Raw genomic sequence first — 18,817 nt, forward strand, 5'->3', positions numbered from 1 at the left:
TAATGTAAACTCACTACACCGGTATGTTTTAGCGCTTTCATGGCAAGTTTACTGACAGATATAAGTAAGAACTTTACACTACTTTATATTAGAAATGGCAACAGCAGAGGATGAATGTCTTGTAACGAGAAGATAAAGAAAAATAAGACGCTTATCGACTACTGTTTCGGCACGGACTACAAAGGCAGACGCGCGCAATTTTTCAGGACTTATGCAGATCCCAAATACAGATCAGCAGGTACCAGAAGGTAAGAAAAAGTTGCTTTTGCATAATATTGCGAAACAAAAACGCCAGATAATATGTCTTACCTTATACACACACCATAATAATACTTGTATGTTGAAGTACAGTACAATCCATCAAGCGGTGCGGCTTCATAGCTTACCAAAGTCGTACTAAAACATTTTGATATATTTTTGAGTGCCGTGTGTAATGTTCTATATTTTCAATGGAACATATACAATTTTTGTGTTGTTTACTTGAGTCATATTGCAGTCTACATGTATCTTTTATGTATGACTGCCATCTACTGGTCACAATTATCATTTCACCATGTACCAAAAAAAAATGTTGCTTCGAGGTCGGTGAGCACAACCAAAATTATTCCGTACATTAGGCGCACCGGGTTATAAGGCGCACTGTCGATTTTTGAGAAAATGAAAGGATTTTAAGTGCGCCTTATAGTCCGGAAAATACGGTACTGATACCTTGTTTGAAGAAGACAACTCACTTACTGCTAAAACACGAATCTTTACAACGCAGCACAACACGAGTGGGTGCAAGGCGCCGACTAGTGGCGAGTACAGGCAAAGGAAAGGTGACATTTTAGACAGACAAGTCCTTTTACACATTCAGATCGCTCGCACAGTCACAAGTCTTACACGGCAAAAGTGTCGCAAAAAGTCACGTGTAAAATAAGGAAAAAAATAAATTTAGGGTTCCTGCTTCACACAAATTTTTATAAACAGACACATTTTTGACACACACACAGATTGAAATACAGGCAGTGAGATTTTTTTTTTTTTTTTACACACACAGATTGAAATACGGACACACAAATGAGTGCACGACCACATGAATCGGATTACAGACACATATTGAGATACGCATTTGCAAATAGTTTTGTTACAATAATACTTCCGTCATTTACACTATACATTGTGTGTTTTCAATTAAATCATAAACTTTAATATGTACACGCCACACCTCAAATAGACGACTTCCGTAATGTTGGTGTAGGGTTGTACGGTATACCGGTACTAGTAAAGTACCGCGATACTAATGAATCATATTGGGTACTATACCGCCTCTAAAAAGTACCGGTCCGCCCGTTGTCGTCACGTCGTGTCATTGCTGGTTTACGAGCAGAGGAGCATGTTCGGCAGCGCACAATCACGGAGTACTTACAAACAGACACGGCGTGTACACAGAAAAGGGAGAACGGACGCATTTTGGCTTAAAAACGAATGATAAAGGTGAAGTTATAACACTGAAACGCCCTCAGGAAGAGGTGCTTTAAGGCATGGCTAGCTAGCTAGCGGCTAAAGTTCATCCGCAGTCTGCCGTGTTGTAGCTACTTCTAAATCACTAATCCTGGTCTCCATGGCGACAAATAAAGTATGTTTCTTACAAGTATCATCCCCGCAGGACGAGGAATAGCTAAACATGTTTCACTACACACCGTAGCTCACCGGCGTCAAAATGTAAACAAACGCCATGGGTGGATCTACACCTGACATCCACTGTAATGATACCAAGTACAGGAGCGTATCTAGTCGATGCTACGATGATAACATCGATATTTTTTAGCATCACAACACATTTTTTCGTTTTTTTTTAAAATTTATATTATGTTTATAAACTCAGGAAATATGTCCCTGGACACATGAGGACTTTGCATATGACCAATGGTATCAGATTGATACCTAAATTTGTGGTATCATCCAAAACGAATGTAGAGTATCTAACAACAGAAGAATAAGTGATTATTACATTTTAACATAAGTGTAGATAGAACATGTTAAAACAGAAAGCAAGCAGATATTAACAGTAAATGAACAAGTCGATTAATAATTCATTTTTACAGCTTGTCCCTCATAATGTTGACAAAACAATAGAATAGAAAATGACACAATATGTTACTGCATATGTCAGCAGACTAAATTAGGAGCCTTTGTTTGCTTACTTACTACTAAAAGACAAGTTGTCTTTGTGGAGGGAGGTGTGGCCAGCACTGCTAGCAGGAGCGAAAGTCACCGCCTCTGTCCATGGTACTGAGGACAGAGTGCCTTCAGATGGGGGCGTGGCAGTGCTGACGGCGAGACACAGCTGAACAGGGGATTAGATCTCCCAGGTGGTACGAGTTATCCAATCATCTGTTGTCTTTAACAGTAAGCGGCCGGGAACAGGAGGGGAGAGAGGATACGGAGGTGACTGAAAAGTCACATCCTACTGGAGAAAACTTTGATAAAAATCTACAAACCCCGTTTCCATATGAGTTGGGAAATTGTGTTAGATGTAAATATAAACGGAATACAATGATTTGCAAATCCTTTTCAAATGGCAACATGTGTTGCTCCAAAACCTGTATGTACCGTTCAGCATTAATGGCGCCTTCACAGATGTGTAAGTTACCCATGTCTTGGGCACTAATACACCCCCATACCATCACAGATGCTGGCTTTTCAACTTTGCGCCTACAACAATCCGGATGGTTCTTTCCCTCTTTGGTCCGGAGGACACTACGTCCACAGTTTCCAAAAAAAATTTTGAAATGTGGACTCGTCAGACCACAGAACACTTTTTCCACTTTGTATCAGTCCATCTTAGATGAGCTCAGGCCCAGCGAAGCCGACGGCGTTTCTGGGTGTTGTTGATAAACAGTTTTCGCCCTGCATGGGAGAGTTTTAACTTGCACTTACAGATGTAGCGACCAACTGTAGTTACTGACAGTGGGTTTCTGAAGTGTTCCTGAGCCCATGTGGTGATATCCTTTACACACTGATGTCGCTTGTTGATGCAGTACAGCCTGAGGGATCGAAGGTCACGGGCTTAGCTGCTTACGTGCAGTGATTTCTCCAGATTCTCTGAACCCTTTGATGATATTACGGAGCGTAGATGGTGAAATCCCTAAATTCCTTGCAATAGCTGGTTGAGAAAGGTTTTTCTTAAACTGTTCAACATTTTGCTCACGCATTTGTTGACAAAGTGGTGACCCTCGCCCCATCCTTGTTTGTGAATGACTGAGCATTTCATGGAATCTACTTTTATACCCAATCATGGCACCCACCTGTTCCCAATTTGCCTGTTCACCTGTGGGATGTTCCAAATAAGTGTTTGATGAGCATTCCTCAACTTTATCAGTATTTATTGCCACCTTTCCCAACTTCTTTGTCATATGTTGCTGGCATCAAATTCTAAAGTTAATGATTATTTGCACAAAAAAAAATGTTTATCAGTTTGAACATCAAATATGTTGTCTTTGTAGCATATTCAACTGAATATGGGTTGAAAATGATTTGCAAATCATTGTATTCCGTTTATATTTACATCTAACACAATTTCCCAACTCATATGGAAACGGGGTTTGTATGTCAATTAAAACCTGGTTAAAAAATGCACGCTTGGCATACAACTTCCACAGTCTTGTATGTTCACTATTTTATTTAAGGACATAATTGCAGTAAGAAACATATGTTTAATGTACTGTGAGATTTGTTGTTAAAATAAAGGCAATAATGCCATTTTTTGTGGTCCCCTTTATTTAGAAAAGTATCGAAAAGTACCGAAAAGTATGTAAGTTGGTGCAATTACCTGTAGTACGACGGGAGACACCTTGCGTGGCGTCGTTTGCCTGCAGAGTAGACGTGGCATCTGTAAAGCCGCTTTTCACTGTGGAGCTTAAAGAACAAGCAAGCGTTTAATACGACCGTAATGACTAACTCTGATAGATGGCAAAGTAATCTAACGTTGGCCTCTGAAGTACTTGATTGCAAAAATATGACCTTTCTTCACTGATTGCCTGGGAAAAGTCAAACAGTTCTACGGCCCTAAAGGGAAACCTTCGATGACATTGCAATATATGAACATTTCGCTCCACTTGAAGCTGATTTGATGAGGTTTCAGTACGTACTGAGGCGAGTGGGAGAGGTCACGGCCCAGGTGGAGCGTTGGCGGGAACAACACCTGACAGCGGCCCTGGCACTCCTGTACGTTGGTGTCACTCTTGATAAGAGTCAGATGCTCCATACAGGAAGGGGGGAGGAAGAAGAGGAGGAGGACACTTCCTTCCTGCATGTCTTTGCTCAGGTGGCACCTTGTCAGGACGAGAGGGGGAACACGGGGACTCCGGCTGAGAAAACGTTATCATTTTTTTATGTGTACGGGCCGAGATAAGTCACGGTGAGACTTTTACAGTCTTTGTACTTTAAATTACCTGCTAGGTACATTACAATCATATTAAAAGGTCAATAAAAGCATTTTCATGTCTATTTATGTGTCTATAAAGTGCACATTTCTACTACAAAACCTTATGTGTGAAATCATCACAGTTTAGATTTGAGGAGACATTGCCATCTAGCGGTCGTACAGAGTACAGGCTCAGTTGTTACAATTAGTATGCTGCTCACACCTTTTTAAATGCTGAACCGTGCATTTGATTAAAACTATTTTAATATATTTGAAAATGATAAGAAATTATTATGAGATGAATGAAAATGAAATGAAAATGCAAACTTTAGTCAGTTTATTTTCATAAATTAGAAAAAAGAATCTACCGCAATTATGCTGTCTCATTCGGTGTAATTAATTCTAAATTGAACCAAAAATTGAACTTGAATGTGATAAAAGAAAATAATTCTAAAGAAATTTTCATTGAAAAATCAACAGAAATATTTGCATTAATTGTAACATTTTAACTCTGGTGTTTTTTTTCCCATATATATATATATGTGTATGTATGTATGTATATATACATATACTGTATGTGTATATACAGTCGTGGTCAACAGATTACATACACTTGTAAAGAACATGTCATGGCTGTCTTGAGTTTCCAATAATTTCTACAACTCTTATTTTTTTGTGATAGAGTGATTGGAGCACATACTTGTTGGTCACAAAAAAACATTCATGAAGTTTAGTTCTTTGATGAATGTATTATGGGTCTGCTGAACATGTGACCAAATCTGCTGGGTCAAAAGTATACATACAGCAATGTTACACAGTTATCAACATACATATACATTATGTATATACATACATACTGTATATACACTCATATACTGTATATACACAAATATATATATATACACACACACACATACATATATGTATATATATACATACAAATATATATATATATATATATACATATATATATATATATACAGTACTTATATACATACAGTACATATATATACTTACATATAAATATACACATATATATACTGTATATACACATATATTTGATATATATATATAGATACAGTACATATACACACACATATGGCGTGGAGAAAATGGTAGAGTGGCCGTGCCAGCAATCGGAGTGTTGCTGGTTACTGGGGTACCCACCTTCTACCATCCTAGTCACATCCGTTGTGTCCTTGGGCAAGACACTTCACCCTTGCTCCTGATGGCTGCTGGTTAGCGCCTTGCATGGCAGCTCCCGCCATCAGTGTGTGAATGTGTGTGTGAATGGGTGAATGTGGCAATACGGTCAAAGCGCTTTGAGTACCTTGAAGGTAGAAAAGCGCTATACAAGTATAACCCATTTATCATTATTTATTTATACATACATATATATATATACATTTATATATATATATACACATACATATATATATATACTGTATATATACATATACACACGTGTTTATATATGTATATATATCATATACAGTATGTGAGTATATACAGTATATATATACTGTATATATATATAGATATATGTATATATATGTGTATGTACGTATATATATATATATGTGTGTATATATGTACTGTATGTATATTTATCATATATGTGTATATACAGTATATATGTGTATATATATATCTATATATACAGCACGTGTATATATATGTTCTGTATATATATATATATATATATATATATATATATATATATATATACCTGTATATATATATATATAAAGTTAAAGTACCAATGATTGTCACACACGTCCTCTGCATTTGACTCATCCCCTTGTTCACCCCCTGGGAGGTGAGGGGAGCAGTGGGCAGCAGCGGTGGCCGCGCTCGGGAATTATTTTGGTAATGTAACCCCCATTTCCAACCCTTGATGCTGAGTGCCAAGCAGGGAGGTAATGGGTCCCATTTTTATAGTCTTTGGTATGACTCGGCCGGGGTTTCAACTCACGACCTACCGATTTCAGGGCAGACACTCTAACCACTAGGCCACTGAGTAGGTCTATATATATATATATACATACACACACATATATATATATATACACACATATATATATATACTGTATATGTGTATATATATAGATAGTACTTTGATTCCTTCAGGAAAATTAAGTGTGTGTATATATATGTGTATGTATACAGATATATATATATATGTGTATGTAAATATATATGTACTGTATGTATATTTATCATATATATGTGTATATACAGTATGTATGTGTGTGTATGTATATATATATATATATATATATATATATATATATATATATATATATATATATATATATATATATACACACACACGTATATATATATAGTGATAACACTTACCAATAACCTATACCACTTATATATGAATTCCTTTGGTTTGTTAGGGATTCAGTTAGAATGCCAACATTTTGATTTCCCTTTTTGATGAATTTATCTAAAACACAAGTATTTTTAATGTTACTTCTACTATTCTCCAAAAGAGCACCATAATGGTGAATGTCACTTGATCTTATGATACTAGTTAATTTGTTCTTATATAGTTTGTAGGTACATTCTGCCTCTTTTGTCCTCTTTCTCAATACGTTTGTGTACAGCTTATTCTTTCTCTTACAAGCTTTTTGAATACCCTTAGTAAGCCAGGGTGTTTCTGCTCATTTATGGTTGACTACTTTATTAACTAGAGGGCAGTGTTTTTCATACAATGTGATAAAGATTTCAAGAAATGCATCAAATGCATCATCTACATAAACAGTATCCCAATTTTGTTTAATTGATTCCTAAGTGTATAAATAGCTACTTGAGATTTTAGCCTTTTAGATTTTTGTTTTCTTTTACTGATCAGATAACACTACTTATTACTGTAAAGACTGGTAAATGGTCAGGGGGTCCATTCAGCTTGATGAGAACTCGGCAGTTTCTTGTCCAGGTGTCTTTAATCTTCTTTTCATTCCTCTGAATTCTTGCAATTACAGCATTCATCTTGGTTATGTGCTTAATTCACATAAAAACCTGTGCCCTTTAATTGTTTCGCATTCCTAAGCACCTCTATTTTGTGCTTCCAGGATGTTTGTCTGTTTGGGATCTTTCTGAGGCAATGTATGGCAAGCAACAATGTTCTTACCGTCTACTGTAATGCCTTTACTGTCAAATAACGTGAATACCCATTGTTCAAGAGTTGGTCATTCAGGAGTTGAAGCAGGATTTCGTAGATGTTCCTCCCCCACAGCACTGGCTACTGTCTGTTCATAAGAGCATTGTATATCAAGCCCTGATATCAACGGGTCATCCATCCTTGAATTCTGCTCCAAGTCATCAATTCTTCTTTCCAGTTGTTCAAATTTCTTGTCCCTCTTTTTCAGTTGTTTAATTTCCGCCAGCAATTAATGTAGGCCTCTTTGTCCGATTCCCACATGAGTTATTACCTGTGACATAAAGCTCAGAGACTTCTTGATTGTTTCAATATCTTCAGCCCGTTCCATTATTATTAAAATGAAAATTATGCAAAAAAGTATGCAAGCAAGCTTGGTCTCTGCCTTTTTAGCCATTAGCAGAGTTAGTCCATGAATTGATTAACGTGGACCCCGACTTAAACAAGTTGAAAAACTTACTCGGTGTTACCATTTAGTGGTCAATTGTACGGAATATGTACTGAACTGTGCAATCTACTAACAAAAGTTTCAATCAATCAAAGTCTGGCTAAAGCAGGGGTGTCAAACTAATTTTAGCTCAAGGGCTGCATGAAGGAAAATCTATTCCCACGCGGGCCGGACTGGTAAAATCATGGCATAATAACTTAAAAAATAAAAACAACTTCAGTTATTTTCTTTTCTTTGTCTCACTTTGGGTCAGAAATAGAACAAGTACATTCTGAAAATGTAGATACTACAAATAATCCTCTTGGCATAACACTTGACTTAAGTTGAAAACTCTGAGGAAAAAAATGGTGCAGTTTCAAAAACACCGTGAATTTAAGACTTTGTCTCAGTGTTTTTACAAAGCCATTAAACGTGTATCACTTCCTGTTGAGCATTTTAACGTTGGCAGTTTATTGAAAATGTTTGGAAAAGCAACCTATTGTTTCCACAAACCGCCACATTGGTGAAATCCGCATACTGCCACAACACATTCATTTATCATTCATTATTATAATCAAACATGGTGTCAGTTACCTTTGTTCCGTGTCTATATTCTTGTCTTTGTGTTTCTTAGATGTTTCATAGTGCCTTCTTAGATTATAATATTTCATTACAGCCACACTTTCTCCACACAGGCTCTAATACTAATCAAATACCATCCCGGGGGCCATAGATAATTCATTCGTGGGCTGGATATAGCCTGCCGGCCTTGACTGTGACACCTAGGGGTTAAAGGTAGCTCACATTTCCCGGTGACCCTCACATCACCAGGTGTTGTGACAGCTGCTCGAACCTAAAGACGGCATACATCTTTTTGGAGTCAATTTTCCTGACAAGAGAGCTCCAAGTTGGTCAGGTTGCAGGGGCATCTTTTCAGCACCCCCCCTCCCCCATATTTTCTGCTCATTTCCAAAAGGCAGTAAGGAAAACATGATGTTTCCTCTGCAAGTAGTCCAACAATCAGCCTTGTGAATGTGAAAAAAAACCTAAGGTTTCTCGATCACACATCACTCTAACACAGACCTGGGCAAATTAAGGCCCGGGGGCCACATGCGGCCCGTTAAGCTTTTCAATCTGGCCCGCCGGACATTCCCAAATCATTTTTTTAGATCTTTAAGATGGAAACTAGCTGCCATTACGATGTGCAGTGATGTTTTCTAATGACCGCAAGTCTTGAACTATACAAAGTATTTCAATGGCTGTAATCTGCGCTTATGAATGATATACCAGTTACTATGGTAATCTATGTCACAGCAGCTCAGACGAGGCACCAAGCAGTGTGGGCGGGAAGCGTTTCCACAGACGCGAAAGGAGATTTTCACAACAAAGTTCTAAAGCTTAGTGATATATCAGATATATCAGATTGTAGGTGGGTTTATTTTGGACCCTTCGCGTTCATATTTCACTGTTTGTTGCATTTCACTTGATTGTAAAATATGTCGATCGAAAGGAGGTGTGACGTTCCTATTTTGTCAATATTCAGTGTTTTATCGTTCATAGAAAAAATTAAAATTCCATTAAGTTTTTTAAGGCGGTCTGTCATAACGTTTTTAGCATTCAATCAGACATTATTGTGAGGTTTTGTATTAGTGTTCCTAAAATTAGATATACCGGCCCCCAGACACATTTGTTTCTCTAAATGTGGCCCCCCGAGTCAAAATAATTGCCCAGGCCTGCTCTAACATGATGCACACCGCAACGTTGACACAGATTAGGAGTTTATTCACACATTAAATACTACAGTGGGTAATGTAGTTCAGAAACCTTTGAACAGCGCTGCCATTAGAATGACACAAAACCAACAAAAGACGACAGTGAAACTCGTTTCTTTGCCATTATATAAAAATAGTGTTGCTACAAAAGTATAAATTAGGCTTACTAATAAGACAACTCAGATCGGAATCTACACAGGAGTCGGCAAAAATAAAACAAAGAAAAGAGAGAAATCATGTGGCGTTAAACAGTAGATTAAAGAAGAAATGCCTGTAAAGTAGAATAAAAAGCAACACACGTTTCTTAACCTGATTCGATAATGCATGATGAAAACATCTCCATGTTAGCATACTATAGTTGTTTGTACAGTTGAAGTTTAAATAAGTTAAAATCCTGACAAAGAATAAAACTTAGAGGATTCCCATTGGCTAACAGTATTTAAGTTGTGTTATTCTTCTATCATATCAAAAACCTTATTTTTGTTTAAATGCTACTGTAGAAAAAAGAGGTATAATGTTATCACCGGTGCTCCCTACTGTGTCTCTGAAATGACGGCGCCCCCTTGTGGCATAAAAACAGCAGTTCTCCTGTATGTACTGTACATAATAATACATCCTCGGAAAAAAAAATGGATAATGTCAACGTGCTCAGCAGTACCTCGCCTACCTCCACCGAGAGGTTCGAATTCAGTCGTCAGACATGAAAAAAAATAAAAAAACACACTGGCTTTGAACTTTATAATAGAATCATTACTCTAATTAATAAAAGCATGCATAATTAGCTTAAGATAGAATTTTCGTAGAAGCAACGCGATGGACGCTCATTCTTGGGTGACGCTGGCATTTTGTCCCAGAGCATATCCTATTTAAAATACATTATTTAAAAACACAATTAGAAATCCCTTCATCTATTTCTTCAAAGCAGAAAAAAAAAGGTTTTTAACTTGATTTGGTTTCTTTTAGATCAAACCAAAGCTTTTTTTTTTTTTTATATCGGCAAATTTTTTTTGTACTATCCATTCATCCATTTTCTACCGCTTGTCATAATATCTACAAAATATTTGAAACGACTCAAAAGATCAGTGATCTTCAGAATGCAAATAATCACAAAAAAAAATAATCGATTGTGTCGATTAATTCAAGGAAGTGTCATAATTTGAGTGCACTGCTTGGCTGCAACCAGCCGGGGCGCTGTTGGTTCAGTTTTAACTCGTGTTTTATGTGGTAATACACCTAAAAAAAAAGGTATTTGTGTGGCGAAAAATACCAACCTCAGTATTGTTTTCCTATCTAAAATTATCAAACATAATATTTTTTTGTTTTTTATTTACTCATTTTCTAGTTGTCTAATCAAGGAACTTAAGTCAAATGCCCATCCCTAACCACAAAATCGTGCTCATATTAAATGGCAAAAGTTTAACATGACATGATTGAAAAATACATATTCAAATATTGAATGGTAAAAAATCAGTGTACATTTTAGTAACCTACAATCTAAATAAAACATTCATGAATATTAATAGTAAAACAAAAATGGATGTGTATTGTCAGCGGGATACACCCAAATATTTTTGAGATTGTTCCAATATTTAAACATAAAATAAATCCAGATGTGTGTCTTATTAAGTAACACCACAGGCATTAAAAAAAACACTTATCAAGTAAATACAGGTGTTCATGTTGCAGGCCTACATTTGACCACTAGAGGGGGCTGTTTCCCAGTCAGTGGCAACCTGCTTTTAGCAAAAAATAAATGGATGCTGCTGAAAAGGCAATGAATTACCAACATCAAGGCATGTTTTTGTGGTTACTTGTTGGGTTAAACATGAGGAAATAAAGGATTTAAAGCCATTAGGAACCAAATTAACCCTTCTTCCGAGCCATTTAAGGAGGTATGAGCCTGCAAGACATGTACGTTAGAATCTATTTAACTTGACTTCATTCGTGTTGACCTAACTTCTGTCTCATGCTGGAACCACCATTTGTGTTTGTCACAAATGTCCAGTAATGAAAGTCAGGGGACCAAAGAGCTGGCGAAAAACTCGTTCCTGAGAAAGATTTCCGCGTTTTGATTTCCAAAAAATAACGCGATAGTCAGCAGTAGCAGCGTGACGGCCAACAGTCGAGTTTTAGAAGATTCGGTCGCGTGCCGTGTGTGACACAATGTAGCTTATTGCAGTGATATATCAACATGTGAGGCTTACTTAAGGAAGACTATGTTTGAGGACAAACAACTACAAGGTTTCTACGAGTAGAGTAGGTGAAAAGAAAGTTACGGTAGCTCAAGTAATGTTACTGGTTCGAGTTCAAATTAACAATTATTAGCTTGCTAAAACTGCAGTGTGGTTTTAATATATTACAAGTTTTGACGCGAAAATGACACGCAAAGTGTTTCTTTTCTGTGCAAGCCAAGCTTGTGTGTGACGTGCACATGTGACGAGGTAACGGGGGGAAAAAAGATAATTGGATAGGTTTTTATAAAAGTGTAAGGCTGGATTTACACTACATGGTTCAAGTCACACAATCCCGATTTCTGGTATATTTCCAGTACGGGTCTGGAAAACAAATTGTCTTTGCAGGAATAAGATGTATACGCATTGTCTGATTGAACCTGTCAATGTAAACCGGACATCATCGGAATACGGTAAAGCAACAAAAAACACCCATGAATATAAAGAAAAAAACACCTGGGGTAAATTAAAACTGCTGCAAAAGCATAAGCCATTCAATTCAGTCTAAATACCGTACATTACAGACTATAAATTAGGTGAAAACGTTGTATAGTTGTCTCTCATTAAATGCGGTTGATTGGTTGCAGACATGACCGCGATTAATTAATTTCCGTTTAAGTACGAATTATTTAATATAAAGCCAATATTTTCATAGGTATAGCATAAAAAACTTGTTTGCGGCCTTCTAAATACGGTTTTCAACATCATGAGAGCTCCAGACAGTAAATAACACCCTTTGGTCATCTTTAAACTCTTTGAATCCAATATAGTCATGCTGCCTGAAGCTGAGCCAATCAGTGGTCATGATATGGAACAGCGCACTTTGATTGGTTCAGTCTCCTCTAGTGGCCAATACTAGTGCAATATCGATATTCTTAAGTTTATCTAGCCGTTTTTATGTTTGAAAAATTCAAAAATACAAAACACTTGCAAGCTGTAGTGAGCCACAATATTTGAAGCACGACTGTAATGACTGACTTTGTTTAAATCATCGGCGTTCAAAGGGCGGCATGCCATTTCTGAAACGCATCCTATCTAAAAAGATCAAATAAAAAAAACACAGGAATAAAAGATAGCATAACCTAGGATTGATTTAAACGTTTCATCAAAATAACCCTTCAATTTGTCAGTATAAGTAAGAAAATGTTTGGACACCCCAGATTTAAAGAGGACCTATTACGCAAAACCAACTTTTCTTACGCAACGGAATCTGATTTTGTGTATTCGGGATCTGACTATCTCGAACATTTGAAATCAAACCATGGAGGCATGGCGGAGATTTTTAAACTACCCATTTGGAATTTTCCCAATTTGGGCCTTTTTTACCAATTGTAAAGTCAGCTAAAATCTCCATATATGGTGGAGATTTGCCCGAAGAGCTTTGCGCGAGTCCGTCATTTTAGTCCAAAGTTGTAGTCAATAAGCGCTTTTTTTTCCTCAATCCTCTTGTTGTGAGTCGTTCATCCACTCCTGTTGCCATTTGTAATTTAAAGTAGTGTATAGTTCTAACTTAGATCTGCCAGTAGACTCCCTTTGAAAGCACTAAAAACTGCAACATGGCTATCGGGGAGAAGACGTTGTCAAAGTGGAAGTACGTAAATAAGACCCCCCACAAAAAGGCGCATTCTGAAGAGACGACCAAAAAGCGGCTTGAAGATGGTCTGTAAAACATAATCAAATGCAACATTTTGACCAAAGAACCACCATTACACAAGAACGTGTTTTAAATGTAGAAAAAAATCATATTATGATTTTTTTTAACCAAATGCAGCCCAAGCAAAGTAAACATAAAACTTTGAATCTGTTTAACGTGGTTTGTTTAAAACAAACAAAAAAAGTGTTGACTTCAAACTGCAGTGTAAATCCAGACTAGCTTGTAATGTGTGCTTTTAACCCTTTTGAAGGAAAAAAAGGTTTAGCAGGTTTCGTTGAGGTTGAAGAGAATTCCAAACAGATCTCGCGAAAGGCAGTGAATATTCAGACTATTTTCTTCTACAGTATTGTTGAGGTTTACTGACCTTCCCCGCCGTCCCATAACAGCATGTAGCCTTTAAAGCGGTTTCGTTTTTAGGCTAGACAATGATTGGAGTTACCGATATGCTGAACATCTCCGTGTGAAATACAGAACGTGAAAAGCCGTGTTGTTACAGCTGCTTGCAACCTAGCACGTACACATCTATACCTTTACACCCGATCTAAGCCTAATTAAATAAAAGTCCCTAGCTCAGGGTTGGAGGGGGTCAAGGTTTGGTTGGTTAGCCCATGTTAGAGCGAAGGAAAATGAGTTTGTTCATTTCTTCAGCGGTTACCTGCTGCCTCCTTTTCATGGCCAGGCTTTGCTCGCACACCATCACGCATTCGCTGCGTATGCCCACGGCGGGCACAGCTAGGAGCCACAGCGCCAGGCGGGACAGCCTGGGGAACTTGTCGCCCACAATGGAGCTCCAGTACTGGAAGAGATCGGTGGTCCCCTGGAGCAGAGGCTCCGCCAGGTACTGGAAGATCTCCTGCCGGACTTTGCTTTGACTCTCGTCGTTAGCTGACACTGACGCCATGGCGGTGCCGCCGTTGTTGCCGGCGCCCTCCACGCGGGTTATTTTAGGCATCGGTGGGCCGTCAGTGTCCCGTTCCTCGCCGCACGAGCCGCTGGTGCTGGTTATACACCCGTCCCTGGATTCAGCAGCAAGTTCGCACGCTCGAGAGATGATATCCTCGTGTTGATAAGTCGGGACCAAACGGAGCTTGAGCTGAGGATCCAAGACCATTGCCACTTGGTGGGCTCGCTCAACCTGGAAGTAGGACATGGTCATCATTATGCGACAGCAGAGGCACGATTGAGTAATTCTCAACTACAAGCATATGAACACCCTTTGAGAGAAAAAAAAAAAGAGGAAAACTGACAAAAAAAAGAGGAATATTATTAGGTATACACGAAAATACATTACCTTGAAGTTCTCCTTGAGTGCTTCCAGGAAGTAGTGACAGAGTTTGCTAGCCACGCCCGTTCCAGCTTCTCCAGCTTTGGATGTGAAAAACTTTTCCAGGCGAAGGTAGACAGGAAGTACCTGCTGCAATGTCGGCCTCCTTTGACTGCTGAGCTCCAGGGCTGCCAGGCGCAGAGGAGCCAGCAGACAAGTGAGCGTTCCTAACAAGTGCTTGTTGAGGCCCTGGAGGAGAGGAGCCGTAGACTTGTTGCGCCCGTACGTCTCGCAGATCTGTTCGAAGTGGGAGTGGACCTGCAGGAGAGCCTCAGCCGAACGATCCCAGCAGGGAGGGGTGGGGCACTGGCTGGGGCCGCCCTGTGCTGCGTCCTCTGTGGAGCTTGTGGAGGTGTTGGTGCCCTGCTCCTCGCTGAGGCCCAGTGTGGCGGTGGAGGAGATGTCTCTGCACGTGGCCAGCAGCTCGGCCAGCTCGTGGAGCCCTCGAGCCTGGAGGCTACGCTTCCCCAAGACGGCCTGGACAACGGCACCAAGCGAGCACCCTGCGCAGCGCAAGCAGATCCTCCCGCGTCCGCCGCCTCCAAGCGAGGAAGCCCCGAATCCGGCGGCCCACACGCGGGGCTCTGCCACGTACACAGTGCGAATATCTGACATGACAAACTCGGATAGCACATTCTGGACCCAGTGGTGGATCTGCTCCGGCCCCTCCCTCAGCTCCGCCTCCCTTACGCCAAGAACGTAACGTTTCAGTCTCGAGCCCTCCACCTGATAGGCTGTGAGAACATAGCAGGCATCTGGGCCCGACGTCTGAGAGTGGCACGTCACGGCGATGCCCAGTGAGGCGTTGGAGCCGAGGGCGCACGTGACCTTCACTTTCACTTGGTTGTACATGCGAGGCAGCTGGCGCAGCGCCAAGGCACTCATATTGCCCAGGGCGTCGCGGGTGGAGTAGGCTCCATGACGAGCCCCCGTGTCCACCAGCGTTTGTGCCAGCTTGAGGAAGTCCTTGCTGTTGAGCACATTGAGCATGTTGAGATCGGAGCACATTACCCGTAAGAGACGCTCGGCCACTTGTAGGCGCTCCTTCTCAGGTAGGCCGTTGTTCTCTGGATGGGAGAAAAGAAACATGTAAATGCTTGGAAAAGGTTGTTTGGCGCCATGTGTTAGGTATTAGGGGGTGTAACGGTACACAAAAATTTCGGTTCGGTACGTACCTCGGTTTAGAGGTCACGGTTCGGTTCATTTTCAGTACAGTAAGAAAACAACAAAATATTAATTTTTTGGTTATTTATTTACCAAATTTGCAAAATCTTCCACCAAAAATATTTTTCTTGGTGGAATATTTGATGTGAAGTAATCGGAACCTTGGATAGGTCAATAATTCATAATAACGTTGATTTTGATTCAATATTATGTTTTGAGCAATGACAATTTGAAAGAAAAAAAACAGCTTTGTTTTATTAGTCAACATTGCAACTTTTTCTAAATGACATTTAACCTTTAAGCTTTTTTAATTCACTTTTGTTATGTTTTTGTTTATTTTAATATTATTTTTAGAATGTGCAGTGGGCCTTTAAAACATTAGCTGTGGGCCGCAAATGGCCTCCGGGGCACACTTTTGACACCCCTGCTACTGATCGTAAAAAATTAAATCTGATAAATCTATGGATAAAAAGCAGAGCCTGGCGACGCATGCGCGTTTATCATAACTCTCTCGCTCTCTGTCTATGCCCCTCCCTCACGAATGCTGCTGCCCGCACAATTTGTTTTGTTTTTAACCCCTTCTTAACCCTGAACGTACGTTGAAAATACACGCAACCCTAACTCAAAATGCCGGACATTTGAGGCATTTAAGAAACTCCGCCCTAACAGCTCCGCAAAAGAGGACATGTCCGGTGAAAAGAGGACGTATGGTCAGTCTATCGTAGACCGTTAGCTGCTAGCATGCCGTGTGTTGTGCCTCGGTGTGCATTGTTTACACAACGTGCGTTACGCTACTTAATATGTCCGTGTGGAAACTCGTTCGGTATACCTCCGAACCGAACCGGAACCCCTGTACCGAAACGGTTCAAAATACAAATACACGTACCGTTACACCCCTAGTTGGTATACAGTAACACAAGATAGAAATGCATTTGTGGTCTTGGGTTGGTGCTAAACGATATCAGCGATTTATTTGCATACTTGGCTATCATAACTCAACACTTGTGTTTGTTAGGGGACAGGTACAACCCAACTTTTTAATTTGTGTCCAAAAAAATGTAAGACATTTAGGAGTGGGTACCTTTTGTATTTGAACAGTACGGTACTAACTCCGGTATGCGGGAATCGATACTGGTACCAATTTTCTGTTCTTTACAGCAGGGGTCCCCAACCTTTTTTGCACCAGGCACCGGTTTCATTTAGACAACATTGTCACGGACTGGCCTTACACGTGTGACAAATAAATACCGCAAAAATAAGTGTATGAAAACTACAACACATGCCAACTCTGAATTAGTGGGAGCACTGGACTTATTTCTTTGCAATGAGATGGTCCCCAGCAGGTTAATGGTATATATTATACATCACGATGTACGATATCAAATTCTTATTGATAAAATAAATTTTAATAATTTATAATATATACCATCAACCTGCTGGGGACAGCAGACAGAAATTAGCCTTTGGCTACAATCTGCCATATGTACATTTTAAATGTTTAATAATGTGAGTTATTTATCCCATATACAAAGATAAAACAAATTTAACAAATGGCGACTTTCTATCAGGAGTTTTATAATACATCTATGAACAAGCTTTTTAATGTGTCTATTGGGACAGGCGAAAGTTAATTCAGAGAAAATGCGGTCGCTTATAAATGTTATGTTTCTGTGGCTCGGTAGTAAATGCGTCAAAGACTGGTGTTTGGCCACCACTGCTTTAGACTGTGTTAAAAAATGTTAATTGCTAAATAATAAAATTGTTTTTAATGTAACATGTCCAGCTGTTATATCTTGTTTTCTTATTACATTTCTAAGTCTCAATTGCAAGTTTTATACAGTAGACTTTGCATGCAGTTGCAATTCCAATATGTTGATGGCAGTAGTGTATAAGCTGAGGTGTGTTGCCAAGTCAGGTAGTAGTAGTCTTTGCCAATTAAGTTGAATCTGTTTTGTGTTGCACCCTAAAAGTGTTTATACTGTAAGTTAAGGCTGCACAATTACGCCAACATAATAATCACGATTAATTTGATTGATATTGTAATCAAGACTACGAACACGATTAATCATTAATTTGAAAACATGAGTATTTATTATACCACCAAAACTCAACTTTAAATATAGTTAACAAAAAGGATATCAATTAATAATGAATAAACCTTAACAAGTAAAATATGAATAATAGTAGTAACAGTACAATTAAATAACAACACCAATATAATAATCAAATTCTGTTTTTCCATTGTAATTGTTTTTAGTTTTCTTTTACTTTTTACACTTATTTTACCACAATAGAGTATGAGATTTGTTAAAAATGAAATTTAATTTAAAAAAAATTTAAATGCTAAAATCCTCACATTTATTGAATCAATACATCTTTGGACATTTTTGACCAGTATTTTAGGTCAAAACATAATAATTGTGTAACTGTATCAATAAGTGCTTTGAGTACATTATGCCTGTGCAATGTACTTTTTTTTAAAGTTCTATTTTGTTAGCACTGTCAGACCGGATGTGGCGCACCACGCTTTTATTTTGAAGGGAGGAAGTGTGTTGTGCTGTTCTTCTCAACTTGTTGAGTAAAGAGACAAATTGAGGCTGGATTAAAAAAAGAGAGCCCCCAAGTTGCGACTGCTGTTCTGTTTGTACATTAATGTTACATTGATGAT

General features: G+C 38.8%; 1 protein-coding gene across 10 annotated transcripts in view; it reads right to left on the reverse strand.

Moving 5' to 3' along the window:
* Nucleotides 1–9,438: 9,438 nt before the first annotated feature.
* LOC133655278 (zinc finger protein 618-like) overlaps nt 9,439–18,817 on the reverse strand; it is a 90,552-nt gene continuing 81,173 nt past the window's right edge. For all 10 annotated transcript variants that reach the window (XM_062055268.1, XM_062055273.1, XM_062055277.1 and 7 more), the window contains 2 exons: nt 14,953–16,052; nt 9,439–14,796 (listed from right to left, as the gene is read on the reverse strand). In XM_062055268.1, coding sequence (XP_061911252.1) covers nt 14,263–14,796; nt 14,953–16,052 — 1,634 coding nt within the window. In that variant the 3' untranslated portion in view covers nt 9,439–14,262. The remainder of the gene's footprint in view (nt 14,797–14,952; nt 16,053–18,817) is intronic.

Source organism: Entelurus aequoreus, linkage group LG08, assembly GCF_033978785.1.
Source record: "Entelurus aequoreus isolate RoL-2023_Sb linkage group LG08, RoL_Eaeq_v1.1, whole genome shotgun sequence".
NCBI classification, from domain to species: domain Eukaryota; kingdom Metazoa; phylum Chordata; class Actinopteri; order Syngnathiformes; family Syngnathidae; genus Entelurus; species Entelurus aequoreus.